The sequence below is a fragment of the Lontra canadensis genome, unplaced genomic scaffold (assembly GCF_010015895.1).
Source record: "Lontra canadensis isolate GAN:19392208 unplaced genomic scaffold, GSC_riverotter_1.0 scaffold165, whole genome shotgun sequence".
Classification (NCBI taxonomy): domain Eukaryota; kingdom Metazoa; phylum Chordata; class Mammalia; order Carnivora; family Mustelidae; genus Lontra; species Lontra canadensis.
Window position 1 is genome coordinate 2,116,618 of NW_022631159.1, and position 19,170 is coordinate 2,135,787.

A 19,170-nucleotide genomic window follows, 5' to 3' on the forward strand; every position below is an offset into this window, starting at 1 on the left:
TGTGATATACACATGCAAAATCGAGGCAAAAATTAAAATGTAGGAGAAAGAAATAAATACTATCAAGTAAAATCCCTTCTTATTGGGAAATGAGGAGGTTTCCAAAAATTAATTTCTTCTAAGACCAGATTTTACCCAACATGATAACCTTTAAAACTGTATTTTTTCAGAGATCTTAGGGGCAAAGCAGATACTATTTATGGTGAGAAAATGATTTCAGAGGTTAAATATGTGAACAACACGATCTGGAGAAATAGAAAAGTTATACCAGGCACTATTTTGGTGCTGGGGATAAATATAATCAAAATGTTTGTACAGAGTAAAGAAAACTACTACATACAACAAAACAATTTCAGGAAGTCGGGAAGTTCTATAAAGGAAATACCTCAAGGTTATGTGGGTGTTGAGTGATTAGAAATGATATGTCTTTAAATAGAGTTCTTTTCTTTTCTTTTTTTGTGTTATTTTTTTAAATTAACATATAATGTATTATTAGCCCGAGGGATACAGGTCTGTGAATCGCCAGATTTACACACTTCACAGCACTAACCATAGCACATCCCTCCCCAATGTCCATAACCTCACCACTCTCTCCCTACCCCCTCCCCCTGGCAATCCTCAGTTTGTTTTGTGAGATTAAGAGTCTCTTATGCTTTGTCTCCCTCCCAATCCCATCTTGTTTCATTTATTCTTTGCCTACCCCCAACCCCCCCCTTGCATCTCCCCTTCCTCATATCAGGGAGATCACGATAGTTCTCTTTCTCTGAGTTATTTCGCTAAGCATAATACCCTCTAGTTCCATCCACATCATCACAAATGGCAACATTTCATTTCTTTTGATGGCTGCATAGTATTCCATTGCGTATATATACCACATCTTCTTTATCTATTCATCTGTTGATAGGCATCTAGGTTCTTTCCATAGTTAGGCTATTGTGGACTTTGCTGCTATAAACATTTGGGTGTACGTGCCCCTTTGGATCACTACATTTGTATCTTTAGGGTAAATACCCAGTAGTGCAATTGCTGGGTCACAGGGTAGCTCTATTTTCAACTTTTTGAAGAACCTCCATGCTGTTTTCCAGAGTGGTTGCACCAGCCTGCATTCCCACCAACAGTGTAGGTGGGTTCCCCTTTCTCTGCATCCTCGCCAGCATGTGTCATTTCCTGACTTGTTAATATTAGCCATTCTGACTGGTGTGAGGTGGTATCTCATTGTGGTTTTGATTTGTATTTCCCTGATGCCGAGTGATATGGAGCACTTTTTCATGTGTCTGTTGGCCATCTGGATGTCTTCTTTGCAGAAATGTCTGTTCATGTCCTCTGCCCATTTCTTGATTGGATTATTTATTCTTTGGGTGTTGAGTTTGGTAAGCTCTTTATAGATTTTGGATACTAACCCTCTGTCTGATATGTTCTTTGCAAATATCTTCTCCCATTCTGTCAGTTGTCTTTTGGTTTTGTTAACTGTTTCCTTTGCTGTGCAAAAGGTTTTGATCTTGATGAAGTCCCAATAGTTCATTTTTGCCCTTGCTTCTCTTGCCTTTGGCAATGTTCCTAGGAAGCAGTTGCTGCAGCTGTAGTCGAAGAGGTTGCTGCCTGTATTCTCCTCAAGGATTTTGATGGATTCCTTTCTCACATTGACGTGCTTCATCCATTTTGAGTCTATTTTCGTGTGTGGTGTAAGGAAATAGTCCAGTTTCATTTTTCTGCATGTGGCTGTCCAATTTTCCCAACACCATTTATTGAAGAGACTTTTTTTCCATTGAACATTCTTTCCTACTTTGTCGAAGATTAGTTGACCATAGAGCTGAGGGTCTATTTCTGGGCTCTCTATTCTGTTCCATTGATCTATGTGTTTGTTTTTGTGCCAGTACCATACTGTCTTGAACATGACAGCTTTGTAATAGAGCTTGAAATCTGGAATTGTGATGCCACCAACTTTGGTTTTCTTTTTCAATATTCCTCTGGCATTCGAGGTCTTTTCTGGTTCCATATAAACTTTAGGATTATTTGTTCCATTTCTTTGGAAAAAAAAAAAAAAAAAGGATGATATTTTCATAGGGATTGCATTAAATGTGTAGACTGCTTTAGGTAGCATAAACATTTCCACAGTATTTGTTCTTCCAATCCATGAGCATGGAACATTCTTCCATTTCTTTGTGTCTTCCTCAATTTCTTTTATGAGTACGTTATAGTTTTCCAAGTATAGATTCCTTGCCTCTTTGGTTAGGTTTATTCCTAGGTATCTTAGGGTTTTGGGTGCAACTGTAAATGGGACTGATTCCTTAATTTCTCTTTCTTCTGTTTTGTTGTTGGTGTAAAGAAATGCACCTGATTTCTGTGCACTGATTTTATATCCTGACACTTGAATTACTGTACAAGTTCTAGCAGATCTGTAGTCTTTTGGGTTTTCCACATATAGTATCATATCATCTGCAAAGACTGAGAGTTTGACTTCTTCTTTGCCGATTTGGATGCCTTTAATTTCTTTTTGTTGTCTGATTGCTGAGGCTAGGACTTCTAGTACAGTGTTGAAGAGCAGTGGTGATAATGGACATCCCTGCCGTGTTCCTTAGCGGAAAAGCTCTCAGTTTTTCTAAATTGAGGATGATGTTCGCTGTGGGTTTTTCAGATGGCTTTGATGATATTGAGGTATGGGCCCTCTATCCCTACACTTTGAAGAATTTTGATCAGGAAAGGATGCTGTACTTTGTCAAATGCTTTTTCAGCATCTACTGAGAGTATCATTTGGTTCTTGTTCTTTTATTAATGGATTGTATCACACTGATTGATTTGTGGATGCTGAACCAACCTTGCAGCCCTGGAATAAATCCCACTCGCTCGTGGTGAATAATCCTTTAAATGTACTGTTGGATCCACTGGCTAGTATTTTGGTGAGAATTTTTGCATCTGTGTTCATCAAGGACATTGATCTGTAATTCTCTTTTTTGATGGGATCCTTGTCTGGTTTGGGGATCAAGGTAACGCTGGCCTCATAATATGAGTTTGGAAGTTTTCCTTCCATTTCTATTTTTTGGAACAGTTTCAGGAGAATAGGAATTAATTCTTCTTTAAATGTTTGGTGGAATTCCCCTGGGAAGCCGTCTGGCCCTGGGCTCTTGTTTGTTGGGAGATTTTTGACGACTGCTTCAATCTCCTTAATGGTTATGGGTCTGTTCAGGTTTTCTATTTCTTCCTGATTCAGTTGCGGTAGTTTATATGTCTTTAGGAATGCATCCATTTCTTCCAGATTGTCAAATTTGCTGGTGTATAGTTGCTCATAATATGTTCTTATAATTTTTTGTATTTCTTTGGTGTTGGTTGTCATTTCTCGATAGAGTTATTTTCTAGTGACAGTCCAGCTGAGATCAAAGGGGTCAGTCCTATGAATTAGCCAGGGAATGCATTCTGGGCAAAAACACATTAAGTATACAAGTCCTAAGGCATAAGAAGAAGTGGTATGCCTTGCAAAACATAAACGTGGGTAGATCCGAAGTTTAGCAAAATAAACTGCACAGAGATAAGCAATGAGGTTATAGAGCAGGCAGGGCCATGTCAGAATAAAACCTAAGCTCATGCCATCTAAGTCCAACAGAACAACATTAGGGGATTTTAAACAGATGAGTAAACCAATTCAGGACTTAGTAAGATCATTCTGCTGCTGTGGTAGAAAGGACAGCTGGTAAGCAATGTGAAAGCAAGGAGACCAGCTAGGTGTTTTATTATACAGTTCAGGGATACGACATTAGTTTGCACTGAAGGGTTGAGAGCAGAGAAAGATTATGGAGGACTAACAAGACCTGCTCATGTATTACTGGATGTAGAATATGTGAGGAGGGCAAAGAGGAAGTTTAGCTTTTCAGCCTGAACAAGTAGATGAATTATAGCATTTACTGAAGACTGGGGAAGGAGCAGGATTTTAGGGGGTGTGTTTATGGAAATCAAGATCTCCATTTGGCCTAATTTTGTGATGTCCATCAAGTAAACAGTTGAATGAATACAGGAATATACAACCCAGGGACGATTAGATAGAAAGATATTGAAAATTTAGAACCATGAGCTCGGTATTTAAAGTCTCATGATTGAATGAGATCATCTAAGAAGCAAGCATGAAGACAAAAAAAGCAAGTAAGCAGTGCTTTGGAAAACTCTTAAATCTGATAGATATGGAAAGGCCAAGTGAGGTACAATGAAAATTAGGTCATATGGTATCACACAATCTATAAAAACAGAGAACTGAGAAGTACAAGTAAGGAGAGGACTTAGAAGTGACCACTGGATTTTGCAACATGGAATGTGTCTTTGAGCCTAACATAAATGTAGTGGAGTTGTGCGAAGGAAAGTCCAACTGGAGAGCTAAAGCAAACAAGACAAGAGAAAAGAGAAATCATCAATGAAGATAGCTCTTCAGAAGCTTTGCTATAAAGGAAGCAAAAAAACGGGATCAAGGGAAGGGGTGCGTCTGTTTGGAAGACTGAACAGATTCCAGGACACTAATGAAATGACCCAGTACTCGCAATGTGAGAATTACCTATAGGAGTGAAGTTCCTGAAAAGGCAAAGGGTTTTGGAACTGTGAGTACAGGTAGAAGGGTCTGCATTTTAGAGAAATAGGAACTATCCGCCACAGAAACAAAAGGGAAGAAAAATATATGAGACAAAATATATGAGACTTTAGAGGAAATATAATTACTGTTTATAGATGGTAAAATACAGCTTGTGACCATGCGAGGGAGAAGGAGGGGGTAAAAGGAAGAAGTTAGATCCCTTTGCTTCTCCCATTCTTACAGCTTCTGTGGTAATACAATAACAACCTTCTCAACAGGTGGGGAGAAGCCAAAGGAATGGAAAACAATCTATTCTTCACAATAATACCAGCTACCCAACTGTGATGTTATTACGCGCATGCCTCATTTTATGGCACTTTAGATACTGTGTTTTTTACAAATTGAAGATCTATGGCAACTCAGTGCTGAGCATGTCCATTGGTGCGATTTTTCCAACAGCATTTGCTCACTTTCTGTCTCTGTGTCACATTTTGGTAACTCTTGCAGTATTTCACACTTTTTCATTATTATATTGTTAGGGTGATCTGCAATCAGTGATTAAGACTTGCTGAAAGCTCAGATGATGGCTAGTAATGGTAGCAATTAAGTATTTTAAAAGTATCATATGTATTTTTTTAGAAACAATGTTACTGCACACTTAACTGACTACAACATCATGTGTAAACATAACTTTTACATGCACTAGGAAGCAAAAAAATTCATCTGACTTGCCTTATTGTGGTATTTACTTAATGTAATGGTCTGGAACCTGTACTATATCTGAAGTATGGCTGTATTTCTGAGTGTGATATTCCTTAACTTAACCCTACACATCAGCAACACTCCACAGCTTAAGAAGAAAAAACTTCTTAGTATGACATGAAAAAGTTTATTATTATTTTGGGTATGTTCTTCCCAGTCTTTTTTCTAATGATTTTGTTTTGTAGCTAACACTAGTTAAGAGATGTAGTATAGGTTTCAGGCAGTATATTTAACCCTAGTGCCTGGTTCTACTTATTAACCTCAAAGGATTAAATACAATAATCCATATAAAGCAGTTCATTGGTGTCTGCATATATTAAGCATTTAATAATCATTAAGTACTATTAGAGGCATATCTAAAACTCCCCAGTTGGGGAGTCCCTGGCCAGACTTTTCAAAAAGAAAAGGACTGAAATAAATAAAATCATGAATGAAAGAGGAGATATCACAACCAACACTGCAGAAATACAATTATAAAAACCTATTAGGAGCAACTATATGCCAATAAGTCAGGCAATCTGGAAGAAATGAATGCTTTCCTAGAAATGTATAAACTACCAAAACTCAAACAGGAAGAATACTAAACCTGAACAGACCCATAGCCAGCAAGGAAATTGAAGCAGTAATCAAAAATCTCCCAACAAACAAGAGCCCAGGGCCAGATGGTTCCCCAGGGGAATTCTAATTCTTTTGAAACTGTTCCAGAAAATAGAAATGGAAGGAAGACCTCCAAACTCTTTATATGAGGTCAGCATTACGTTTATCCCAAAACCAAAGATCCCACCGAAAAGAATTACAGACTAATATCCCTGATGAACATGGAAGCAGAAATTCTCACCAAGATATTAGCCAATAGGATTCCAACAGTACATTAAAAGGATTATTCTCCACAACCAAGGTGGATTTATTCTTGGGCTGCTAGGTTGGTTCAATATCTGCAAATCAATCAATGTGAGACATCACATTAATATAAGAAAGGACAAGAACCATGTGATCCTCTCAACAGATGCAGAAAAAGCATCTGACAAAGTACAGCATCCTTTCTTGATGAAAACACTCCACAGTGTAGGGATAGAGGGTATATACCTCAATATCATAAAAGCCATCTATGAAAAGCCCACAGCAAATATCATTCTCAACAGGGAAAAACTGAGAGCTTTTCCTCTAAGGTCAGGAACATAACTGGGATATCCACTTTCACAACTGCTATTCAACATTGTACTAGAAGTCCTAGCCTCAGCAATCAGACAACAAAAAGAAATAGAAGGCATCCAAACCGGCAAAGAAGTCAAACTCCCACTCTTCATAGATGATACTCTGGGGAAAACCCAAAAGGTTCAACCCCCAAATTGCTAGAACTCATATAGGAATTCAGTAAAGTGGCAGGATATAAAAATCAATGCACACAAACCGGTTGCATTTCTATATACTAATAATGACATAGGAGAAAGAGAAATTAAGTAGTTAATTCCATTTACAACTGACCCAAAAACCTAAGATACCTAGGAATAAACCTAGCCAGAGGCAAAGGATTGGTACTTAGAAAACTATAGAACACTCATGAAAGAAATTGAGGAAGACAAAGAAATGGAAAAATGGTCCATGCTCATGGACTGGATGAACAAATATCGTGAAAATGTCTATGCCACCTAGAGCCATCTATACATTCAATGTAATCCTTATCAAAATACTATCAACATTTTTCACAGAGCTGGAACAAATAATCCTAAAATTTGTATGGAAGCAGGAAAAACCCCCAATAGCCAAAGGAATGCTGAAAAAGAAAACAAAAGCAGCAGGCATCACAATCCTGAACTTCAAATTCTATTAAAAGCTGTAATTATCAAGACAGTGTGGTATGGGCACAAAAATAGACACATAGATCAATGGAACAGAACAGAGAAGCCAGAAATAGACCCTTAACTCTATGGCCAACTGATCTCTGATGAAGCAGGAAAGAATATCCAATGGAAAAAAGATAGTCTTTTCAACAAATGGTGTTGAGAAAATTGGACAGCCACATATAGAAGAATGAAACTGACCATTTTCTTACAACATACACAAAAATAGACTCAAAATGGATGAAAGACAGAAATGTTAAACAGGAATCCATCAAAACCCTAGAGGAGAGGGATGCCTGGATGGCTCAGCCAGTTAAGCATCTGCCTTCAGCTCAGATCATGATCCTAGGACTCTGGAATCGAGTCCTGCATCGGGCTCCTTGCTCAGTGGGTAGCCTAGTTCTCCCTCTGCCTGCCACTTTCCCACTTGTGCTCACTCTTTCTCTCTCTCTTTCTCTGGCAAATAAGTAAATTACAATCTTAAAAAAAAACCCAAAATCCTAGAGAACATAGGCAGCAACCCCTATAACCTCAGTTGTGCTGCTTGCTAGACACATCTCCAAAGGCAAGGGAAACAAAAGCAAAAATGAACTACTGGGACTTCATCAAGATAAAAAGCTTTTGCACAGCAAGAGAAACGTCAACAAAACCAAAAGACAACCAACAGAATGGGAGAAGATATCTGCAAATGTCTTATCAGATAAAAGGCTAGTATCCAAAATCTATAAAGAACTTATCAAACTCAATACCCAAAGAACAAATAATCCAGTCAAGAAATGGGCAGAAGACGGGAAAAGACATTTCTCCAAAGACATCCAAATGGCCAACACACCTATGAAAAAATGCTCCACATCACCTGTTCTATCAGGGAAATACAAATCAAAACCACAATGAGATATTACCTCACACCAGTAAGACTGGCTAATATTAACAAGTCAGGAAATGAGAGATGTTGGCAAGGATGCAGAGAAAAGGGAACCCTCCTACACTGTTGGTGGGAATGCAAGCTGGTGCATCACTCTGGAAACAGTATGGAGGTTGCTTAAAGTTAAAAATAGAACTACCCTATGATCCAGCAATTGCACTACTAGGGATTTACCCCAAAGAAACAACAAAGTAGTGGTCTGAAGGGGCATGCACCCCAGTGTTTATAGCAGCAATGTCCAAAATAGCCATTCTAGGAAAGAGCCAGATGTCCATCAACAGATGAATGGATAAAGATGTGGTATCTATATACAATTAAATACTACTCAGCCATTAAAAAAAAAGAAAGAAAAGAAATCTTGCCATTTACAACAACGTGGATAGAACTGGAGGATACTATGCTAAGCAAAATAAGTTAATCAGAGAAGACAATTAACAGATGATTTCACTCATATGTGGAATTTAAGAAACAAAACAGAGGAACATATAGGGGAAGGGAGGAAAAAATAACAAGACAAAATCAGAGAGGGAGATAAACTGTAAGAGATTCTTAATCAAAGGAAACAAAATGAGTGCTGCTGGGGGGGAATGGTTGGGGATTGATTAACTGGGTGATGGACATTAAGGAGGGCACGTGATGTAAGGAGTACTGGGTATTATGTAAGACTGATGAATCACTGAACTCTACCTCTGAAACTAATAATATACCATACATTAATTGAATTTAAATGAAAAAAATTTTTAAAGAATTTTTAAAAGAGCACAAAAAAATAAAAAAAAAAGTAATAAATAATGGGGATAGAGGGGACCACCCATAAAGGCTTTCCCAGGTAAAGTCATAGTTAAGTGAAAACCTGAAGAATAAATATCATCCTGAAGGTTAAGCAAAGACGAAAATGCTTCTAAGAGAAAATGTGTCCAGTGTAAAAGCCCAGAGGAGAGAAAGATGATGACTTACTTAAGGAGCTGAAAGATATTTAATCTGGCTAGGGTACAGAGTATTTGGGAAGATGAAAGAAAAAAATAAGAAATATACCTGGAGAAATCAATTAAATAGTATTGTGGAAGGCCCTCTAGGGCACTGTAGGGGGACATAAAGGTGTTAACACAATCTGGTTTGTATTTTTGAAAGAACACAGACACCATATTAGAAGAAGGACTGCAAGGATTAAAAAATGGAGCTAGAGACCGGTTCCCAAACCGTTATAATAACCAAATAAGGTTATCAGTGGCAAGTAAAAATTGGCTATAAAATTTTTAAGCACTTTAATACACATTCTATATCTTCAAAAATCTTCTTTTGGTGGTTCAAATACATATTTCACATTCAATTCTTAACACAGTAACAGTAACAAAAAACCTTGATAATCATACCAGTACTCCTCTTCAGGGACCTTATCCAAAGGTGGATTCAGGCAGTAAATATGATAGGCCATGTTACATTCATCACATAGAAGCTGCATGTTAGGTTCCTGTTTTCCACCACATACATGACAGGAGCAAGAACGACATTTCTTATTTGGATCTCCACCACAAATGTCACACTCAGGATCATTTTTCCCTATTAAGAATAAATTTATAACAAGCCCAGTGTTAGGATCATTTTTACATCTATGAATCTTACAAAGAAAAACACATGAAAATAGCATACAGCTTTTTTAATAGAGAAAAAAATACAAAGAATAATCAAGTGTGGGACTTTATGAATAAATGTCTAAGCTTCATTCTATACCATCAAAATAATAGGGATGAAGCCCATGCAGAGCAGCCATCTCTACCTGCAAGAGGATAATGTATACTCTTGCCTTTTTAAATTTTTTTTTACTATTGCCTTTAAAATATGTGTTGACCAGACTGAGAGTTCCAGGGGCAATGCAGAGAACTCACCAGGGTACCATAAGGTATCTTCAGACTTCAAGGGAATACAACATTCTGTTGCACAAAGTTGTCTGGATCTAACTCCTTAATAAATGGAACTATTAAATACCATGTACTCTGTAGACCTAAATCTTTCCTTGAGTGGGCTAAACTAAGAGGGGAGGGCTGATTTAAAGAGTTAGCAAGCCCGTTTTGGTTCCCATTCAAGCTATGCCCCCAAAATACTTTTTATCAGTAATAGAAATTAGTATTTCTAACTCAGTTGATTTTTATCTTATTTGTCAATTGGTTCAGAATTCTGGCACATAAGAGGTGTAGCATTTATTGCCCCCCCCCACCTATCTAAATCCAAACAGCTTTTGCCAAAGTGTTTCTTTGAAATTGTAAGATATACATATGTATACAAAACCCCTTAATGTTCATAATACAAAAATTAATTTAAATGTCTAAAGAGAAATGGTTGGAAAGATTTTATTAAAAATAGGTAAGTTTACAAGAACCATAATACAGATGTAATCAGGTATATGAAACACAAAGGGAAACTGCAGAATTTTATTTTTAAAACACAAAGATGAATTATGTAGATAGTGGAAGATGTCTAGAATGATATACAATGTTAGAATGATTACTTCCTGGAAGTCCTATATTTACATTTTAAAAATTACTATTTTGAAGGAGAGAGAATGAGAGAGAGAGAATGAGAGGGGGGAGGGTTGGAGGGAGAAGACGACTTCCTGCTGAGCAGGAGCCCAATGCAGTACTGGATCCTGGGATTCCAGGATCATGACCTAAGATGAAGGCAGTCACCGAACCAACTGAGCCACCCAGGCACCCCCTATATTAAAATTAATATTGTTCTGGATTTTGAATTTCTGACAAATGTACACAATACATTTGTGGGAAATTTACCATATCAGAACTGATCTAACAATATGAGGAAAATGGGGAAACATACTGGAAAAATGAGAGAGGGGTAAGGGAAAAGGCACTAATTTCAGTACTGTCTGACTGGTCACAACCTATTCCTGCTAATGAATGGCAGATAAAATTCTGTTTCACTTCCACTAAGAGAGCTGTGACAACACGTAACTAATGGCTGTATAAAAGAACTTAAAAACATGCCTTTGACATGTTTAGATTTTTGGTATAGAGAGTGATGTGATCAAAGGCAATCCAGTTGTTGCTGTAAAATTATTTCTTTACATACAAGTTTAAAGTTGTAGCTATAAGGTGATTAGTATCCCGCAGAGGAGAGAGATGGAGAATGAGAGAGAACAGAATACAGATGTACTAAGAGATAACAGAAAGATAAAAAATCCTCATCTATCTTGGACTTGTATTGTGTTTTACTGAGAATGACTAACTTCACATTAAATAGGTTTACTCAGGGGCACCTGGGTGGCTCAGTTGGTTAAGCATCTGACTCTTGATTTTAGCTCAGATCATGATCTCTGGGTTGTAAGATCAAGCCCTGCATCAGGCTCCACACTCAGCAGGGAGTCTGCTTAAGATTCTTTTTTTCTCCCCCTCTGCCCCTGTCTGTGCCCCCTCCTCGTGCCTCTAAAATAAAATAAATAAATCTTAAAAAACAAAACAAAACAAAAAAACAAAAAACAAAAAACAAAAAAACAGCTTTATTCAAGTTACTTTTACTCCTAGGATATAACCACACCAGTAATCATACAGAGTATGCCTGAAGGCTATTAATTCAAATCTAGATATATCAGCATTGCAGTCTCAAAGAATGAGAATGGCTTAGACTAGTAACATGAAAGTCTATTTACTGATCTGTTAAAGGTATTGTCTTGCTATTATCTTGCACAACTGCGGTAAGAAAAAATTAAGCAGAAGCCTTTAGTTGGAAGTATTTTTCTAAAACAATACTAGATATTGAGGCTCCTGGCTGGCTCACCAGGTAGAGCAGGCAACTTTTGGTCTCAGGGTTTTAAGTTTGAGTCCCATGTTGGCCGTAGAGATTACTTAAAAATAAAATCTTAAAAAGAAAAATACTAGATATTGACACGTAGCATAAAGTCAATAAACTACTTTCCCCAAAAAATCCAGAATGAAGAGAGTATGAGACAGTAATCTACTTGGAAAGATAGTGAGTGAGCCATGAATTAAAAGACCCAAAATCTACTCCTGCCTCTGTTATCAACTAGCTGTATATTAAGCAAATACAATATGTACAGTGAAACACGTACAATTCTCGCAATTGTTTATACCTCATTTATTACCTCTCATAAACTCGTGGTTCAACTGGCATTGTCAGACTCTACTCATATAAAAATAAGTCTCATTATTAAAAATCAATCTGGGGTGGCCACAAAATTACTGAGTGGGTTATTTGGACAGAATCTATAGTCAAGAAAACAAAATGGCAATAAAATGCCAAGAAAAAATTTTTTTGAAAACAAATTTTGTCATTTGAGAAAAATCCATTAAATCCACTAAGCCAAAATGATCAAAATTGTTGTTTTGCAAATGTTTGTATAATCTACACTCTTATACTTTCTCCGAAGTTATTTCCTGGGTGGTTAAAATACCAATCTAGTACAACACATGTAGTCTAAACCCATAAGAAAAATCCATACTTAAAAACTTTCCATCTGCCAATGACAGGGGATGAGCTCCAGGTTTCTCGATCTTAAAGATTTCATTTACAAATCTTATCTGGCAGTCATTTAATTTTCCTTCAGAACCCCTGTTTAAAAAAAAGGAGAAAAGTTAACTTTTGCCACAAAAATCTAAACCATAAACATTTAAGAGTCATTTCAGAAACCCACTGACTTTACTGATTTAAAACTGGGATTCTAGCTATTCTAATCACCTTGAGCTATTGTTTCCAATGGCAGGAAAAGTCCAACAATGATTAGTTACTGTTCAAAGTAAAGTGTTAACTTTACTGCAATATTAGGAAAAAAAGTTAGACATCACCTAGGTTATAAACACTAGGTCGAATGGTACTCTATGAATCAAAATAAAAGATTTAAACATATTTCCAGTAAATACAGTAGGTCTCTGGGTAAAAAGATGACTTATTAAAAAGAAAAGTCCTTCAGATTCTAAGCCATATTCTTCAAAGACACAATTTATACCTGTTTACACATGCTTCTTCAAAGTTTCCTATTATTATGGATTTATATATAGACTTTTCCTTTTACTCTGTCAACATTGGTTTATATTTTGAAGCAATATTATTGGGCACATACAGATTTAGAATTCTTAAATTATCTTACGAAATGTCTCTGTATCTCTAGTAATACATTCCATATCAAAAGTGTACTTTTTTTTGGTTAGAATTTGCTTGATGACTTTTCCCACATTTTCACATGCAACACGTTTAAAACTTTTAATGTCAGATATTCATAAATGCAGAAAACTGCATAAATGTACAGTTTAATCAATTATAAGGTATACATCCTCTAGTCACCAACCACGACAGGAGGCAGAACAGTTTACCTCAGAAGCCCTTGGCATGCTCCCTCCCAATCTCAATCTCTTTTATTCCCTTCCAAGAGTTGTATTTACCTTAATTTTCTTCAGTCTTATCACCTGTCTTCCTAAGCATATTATATAGTTTTGCCTGTGTTTTAAAGACTCTAATCCATCAATTCCCACATTTGTTGTAGACCTTTCTTTACAATTTGTTGAAGAACCACCACCATTTGTCCTATAGAGTTGCCCAGTATCTTGATTCTGGTATCTGCATTCCCAAAGTGTAGCTTAAATAGGTTTTTTCTGTTATTTGCATTTCCAGTAAGTTGGTAGCGGGATCCAGAGTAGAGGTCAAAAACCCTGTTCTGCTGCCTGCTTTGTAAATAAAGTTTCACTGGAATACAACTACACCTACTCACTTACGCATTCTCTATGGTTGGTTTTGTGCTACAGTGGCAGAGATGAGTAGCTGTGATGGTGGAGACCATTTGGCTGTTAAGGGCTGGCCCTTTACACACACACACACACCACCCCCCCACACACACACACAGAGTCAATCCTTGCATTTATAAAGGCTTAATCAAACCCAGGTTCATGTTTTGGTAAAACTATTTATAGGTCTATTCTCTTAGGAAGCACCCAGTTTATTTAGTTTTCTTTTCCTATAATGATAGCAGCTGTTGATACTCAACGCTAAGATTAATTCGCTGGGGTTTAGAAAGTGTTGATGTTCCACTTCTAGCATTCTTCTCTAATTTACTTGCTAGACTTCAATAGAAAGAAACCTAACCTCATCAATTATTTGGTGACTCAGTGATACATTGTGTAAAAAATATGGATTATTTTCTTTGGCAACTTTAAGAAATAGTTCAGTAATGTCCTATATAGGTGACCAATGAGTTTATTACTACGAATTCACATACATATTTGAAGTGTTTCAATCCATTTTAACTATTTTCCTTGTTGATATTCAAACTATCTTTGGCCAATAGGAATTTCCAGTTGACTCCCAAATTTTTCTGATGAGAAGTCAGCAGTCTTTGTGGCTTTCCTTGTCATCCCTAAGGCAAGATGTTTCAAGTTCATCTTGCACATTTTCTGTCTCTAGTCTGGGGTCTTATCTGTAAGGAAGCCCAATTTCTTTCGGGTAGAAATACTTCAAAGCCATACTTCAGGCACTAGAAAAGCTTACTGCAACAAGACTGATCACTGTTTCAAGCCTTCTTCAGTGGACAGAGCTACAAAATTTAAGCATACACATGAACATACATACAAAATACTTCCTAAGTTCACACAAATGCTTTGCTCAAAGTCAGAACTAAAGGGTAAATTTACTTTTAAAAAAACAATTACATGTCCGTTTCTCCTTCTTTCCTAATCAGAAAATACTAATTATCAAAGATACCAGGAATGTCTAAATTAGAGTGTTACATATATACTGCTTTGCTGTATCCCACATTACACACAAGACATTCTTACTAGTTGTCATCATGATTACTGAAAACAGTTTTAAATTCTTTTGTGTTATTTCCACCTACATACTAGTTAGATCTATGATGTCAGATCATAATAATCATTACATGCTATACTTTCTTCTTTGTACCTACATTAGTCCTAACTTCTAAATGTAAAAATATTTTAAGATTTTTTTTTTACTTGTGTGTGTGAGAGAGAGAGTGAGTGTGCACAAGCGGGCAAGTGGCAGGCAGATGGAGAAGCAGGCTACCCATTGAGCAAGGAGCCCGATGTGGGACTCGATTCCAGGACCCTGGGATCATGACCTGAGCCAAAGGCAGACGCTTAACCTACTGAGCCACCCAGCTGTCCCTAAATGTAAAAATATTTTCAATGTTTATCACTGTACTTTATGTCAAATTTTCTTCAGTCACCTTGATGGCCTGAAGCTAGTTCTCTAGAACATTCCCCAGGAAGTATTCATGAGAATAGCTACCCTAGTTCTTCCAAAGTAATGGCAGTTTGTCTCCAGCCTTTATTCTGAAGGCCATTTTGGCTAGACTTAAAACCCTTGGTTCATCTTTTCTTGACTCATGAATGTCTTTCTGGGATACTTTCCTTAAAAGGAATGAGGATAACATCCTTACGTTTTTTTCTTTTTCTTCTAATTTAGTATGTAATTTGACATCAATGCCTTTTAAAAAGAAAAAAATTAAATGTACTGAATCCCTGGAGGGCATAATTTCACTTAGCTTTATTAGTTCACAGCTATAGCAGTCCATAGAACTCATTTATTTTAATTATTTTTTGGAGATGCATTCACTACTAAACTAAACTAGAAACTAAAATCTAATCTGACAAAAAGCAAAGGAGTAGTTGTCTGGGGCCAAGGCTGAGGGTAGTGGAGATATCTAAGGGACCCCAAAAGAACTTTTTGGGGTGCTGAAAATGTTCTAGATCTTGATTACAGTGGTGGCATGGGTGTAGGTACTTACCAATATTCACTTAAAATATATAGTATTTATATTATATATATTGTACATTATATATATTATACATTACATATAGTATTTTATATATATAGAAATATATACAATATTGTATGTAAATTACGCCTCCAAATTATTTTAAAAAGGTACTATGGAAGCTTACGTTCTTAAATCTCCTGGCTCTATTCTCTTTCCCTATTTTTAACTGAATCTTTTTTTTGTCTTTATTGTCCCTATCCTACTCAGTGTGGACTGAATTCCCAGTAGTTTTTCTCAATGGGGCTTTGTCCTAGAATGGTTTTAGCTAGATAATTTTAAGAGCTTCCTGGTTGCTAATGCCTTCAAAATTTTATTGCAAATTGCTTGTACTCATCTAAACTGGTGTGCATACCCCTTCTAGCTTCAGTTGCTGCCTTAGTCCTCTTGTCACATTAACAAATCACCTTAAAACTAGCAGCTTAAGACAAAAATTACCTCACAGTTTCTGCGAATCAGGATTTGGGAAGCAGCATAGCTGGGTAGTTCTGGGTCAAGATCTTGCACAAAGTTTCAGTTAAGCTGTTGACCAGAGCTGTAGTCTCATCTAAAGGCTCAACTAGGGCAAGACCACCAGGATGTATGAAATCCTCATAAAACAGCAGCTGGCTTCCCCCAAAGGAAGTATCGGAGAGAGCCCAAAATGGAAGCTTCACTGTTTTTATAACCGAATCTTGGAAGTAGTAAACCATCACTTCTGTCATATCCTATTGGTCACAAGAGTAACCCTAAGTAAAATATGGGAGGGAAAATGCAAGGTGTGTATACGAGGAAGCAGGAAATACTGGGGATCATTTTGAGAAATGGCCATCATACCTGCTTTTCTCAAAAACAGCTGCTAAGTTAGTTTATTGTTTCAGAGTTCTTGGGTCCATCATATATCCTACAGTTACCCCTTCCTACCTCTTGCACATCTAACAGTAACACACTGGTCTTGTAGCTTTAAGCTATTTATCCCACCAGCTTTTTTCTTTTTTTTTTTTAGGGGATACCACAACACCCTGAATGGTTATACAAGTTGCCCATGAATTCTGGATTAGATATTTTAGTTGTTCTATATGTATAAGAATATCTAGGGAGATTAAAAATCTACACTGTTATCATCTACCTGGAATCCCATCCATCTTTGTAATGTCAACTTGTGTGACTTCATATTTAAGGAATCTTTCTTATAAGCAGCATATGGATTTTTTGTTTTAATCCTGTTCATCTTTAACTGTAATATCTAGCTCATATTTAGTTAATATAAATGGCTGAAATATTTGGGTTTGTTTCTATCATTTTATTGTTTTCCATTTTATCTACCTTTTTGTTTTTTACTCCTGATTGCCTTCTGATTCATTCTAATAATTATTTCATTTCACCTATTAATATGCTAATGTTTTAATATTTTATCATTAAAATTCTATTTAGCTACATTACAATTATATATATTAAATCATATACTTAATTCTATGAAAATAGTTTAATTCAGTGGTTCTTAGAGAATATACCATGTAATAATACCATGTAAATAAACCCAAGAAATCAATCTTAAGTTTTACTTCACTATTTCCTTGATCATGTCAGAATTTCACAGCTTCCTTTATCAACCCCCATTTTTTACACTGTTGTCATCCATTTTATTCTACACATAAACTTCACTAGTGAATAAGTCTGTTTGTACTTACTTGTACAGTTATCCTTCCTCAGTTCTTTAATTCCTTTCTGTTTTTCCTTGTTTCTGAGATTACCTTCCCTGTGCTTAAAGAATTCTTTAGTAGTAATAGTCTACTGGTATTGAATTCTTGGGTTTGGTTTGATAACATCACTATCTTGGCTTCATTTTTTTGTAAACTATTTTCACTTCTAAGTTGAGAATTTTTTTAGCAGTGTTTTCAGATGCTGTTCCATTGTGTTCTAGAGCTTTTATTATTTCTGATGAAAACTCAGCTCATATTCCTTCTGTTTTTACCTTTAAATTTCACCAGCACCACTGTGCTTTCTTTATATTTATCCTGCTTAGTGTTCACAGGTCTTTAACTTGGGCTTGGATCTTCTCACTTTTGAAAATTCTAGCGATTATATTTTCAAATATCGTTTTCACCTTTCTCTTTTTCAGGAACTACAAGTAGATGTAATGCATACCTTTTACCAGGTCCCCTATGTCCAAAAGTCTTTTCTGTATTATCTCTATTTTTTTTCCATGTTTCAATTTATCTAAATTCTTCACTGACTTGCCTTTGAGTTCATTACTCCTATCTTCTGCTATTAAGTCAATCTAATGAAGTCTTAGTTTCAGATTCTGTATTTTTCAGTTCTGGAGTGATTTCACAGATTCAATGTGATTATAGATTCCAATTCTCAGTTGAAATTCTCCATCTTCTCATTTTCTTGAGCATTTAAATCATAATTACTCTAAAATCCCTGAGAACTTGAATTATCAGGACCAGTGTTTTTTTTAATAGGTTTTATTTACTTGAGAGAGAGTGAGCAAGCGAGCATGTGGGAGCACACAAGTGGGCAGAGAGAAAAGGAGAGCTGAGCAGAAAGCCTGTCGTGGGACACGATTCCAGGACCCTGGAATCATGACCTGAGCAGAATGCCGAAGCTTAACCAACTGAGCCGCCAGGTGTCTCAAAGATCAGCTTCATTTTTATTGCCAGTTTTTCATTACGTGGCCCTGTCTTTTTGTAGTGTTTTTGGCTTCATGGCAGGATAAATATAAAGAAAACACAGTGGCTTATTGCAATAATGTTGAAAACTAAAGATAAAAACAGAGGGACTATAAGCTGAGTTTTCATCAGATACAGCATAAGCAAGAATACAGAACAGCATCTGAAAACACAGATGAAAAAATTCTCAATTTAGAAATACATTTCTAATGAAAAACAGGTTACAAAAAATGAAGCCAAGATAAAGATGTTATCAAACCAAACCTAAGAATTCAATAGTATAAATATAAAACATTAGAGGAGGCTTCAGATATTTCTAAACCATAAGGAGGGAGTAATCTTCCTTCTGCTGGGAGATACTCTGGTTTTAACATTTTATTCAGCAACTATGCCGAGGCAAGTCTTGTTTATAGTCTTCGTTAAAATTTAGGCTACACACTTGTCTTAGCCATCCACCAAGAGCCTTTTGTATACTCTGTGGGACCATTCCACTAGTGATCCCAAAATCCATGTTTGTCTCCTAAAACTGCTGAAAATTCCACCATGTTGTTTACTTACATTTTTAGCCTCCTGCCCAGCGAAACTTCAGTATTTAGCAAAAGTTGTGTCAGGAAAACAGGCCAACCCCATTATCTGCCTAAAGC

General features: G+C 36.4%; 1 protein-coding gene across 3 annotated transcripts in view; it reads right to left on the reverse strand.

The window, feature by feature from the left end:
• The window catches only part of UHRF2 (ubiquitin like with PHD and ring finger domains 2), an 81,968-nt gene that overhangs the window by 17,823 nt on the left and 44,975 nt on the right, over nucleotides 1-19,170 (reverse strand). For all 3 annotated transcript variants that reach the window (XM_032845506.1, XM_032845504.1, XM_032845505.1), the window contains 2 exons: nucleotides 12,549-12,658; nucleotides 9,451-9,637 (listed from right to left, as the gene is read on the reverse strand). In XM_032845506.1, the coding sequence (XP_032701397.1) occupies nucleotides 9,451-9,637; nucleotides 12,549-12,658 (297 nt within the window). The remainder of the gene's footprint in view (nucleotides 1-9,450; nucleotides 9,638-12,548; nucleotides 12,659-19,170) is intronic.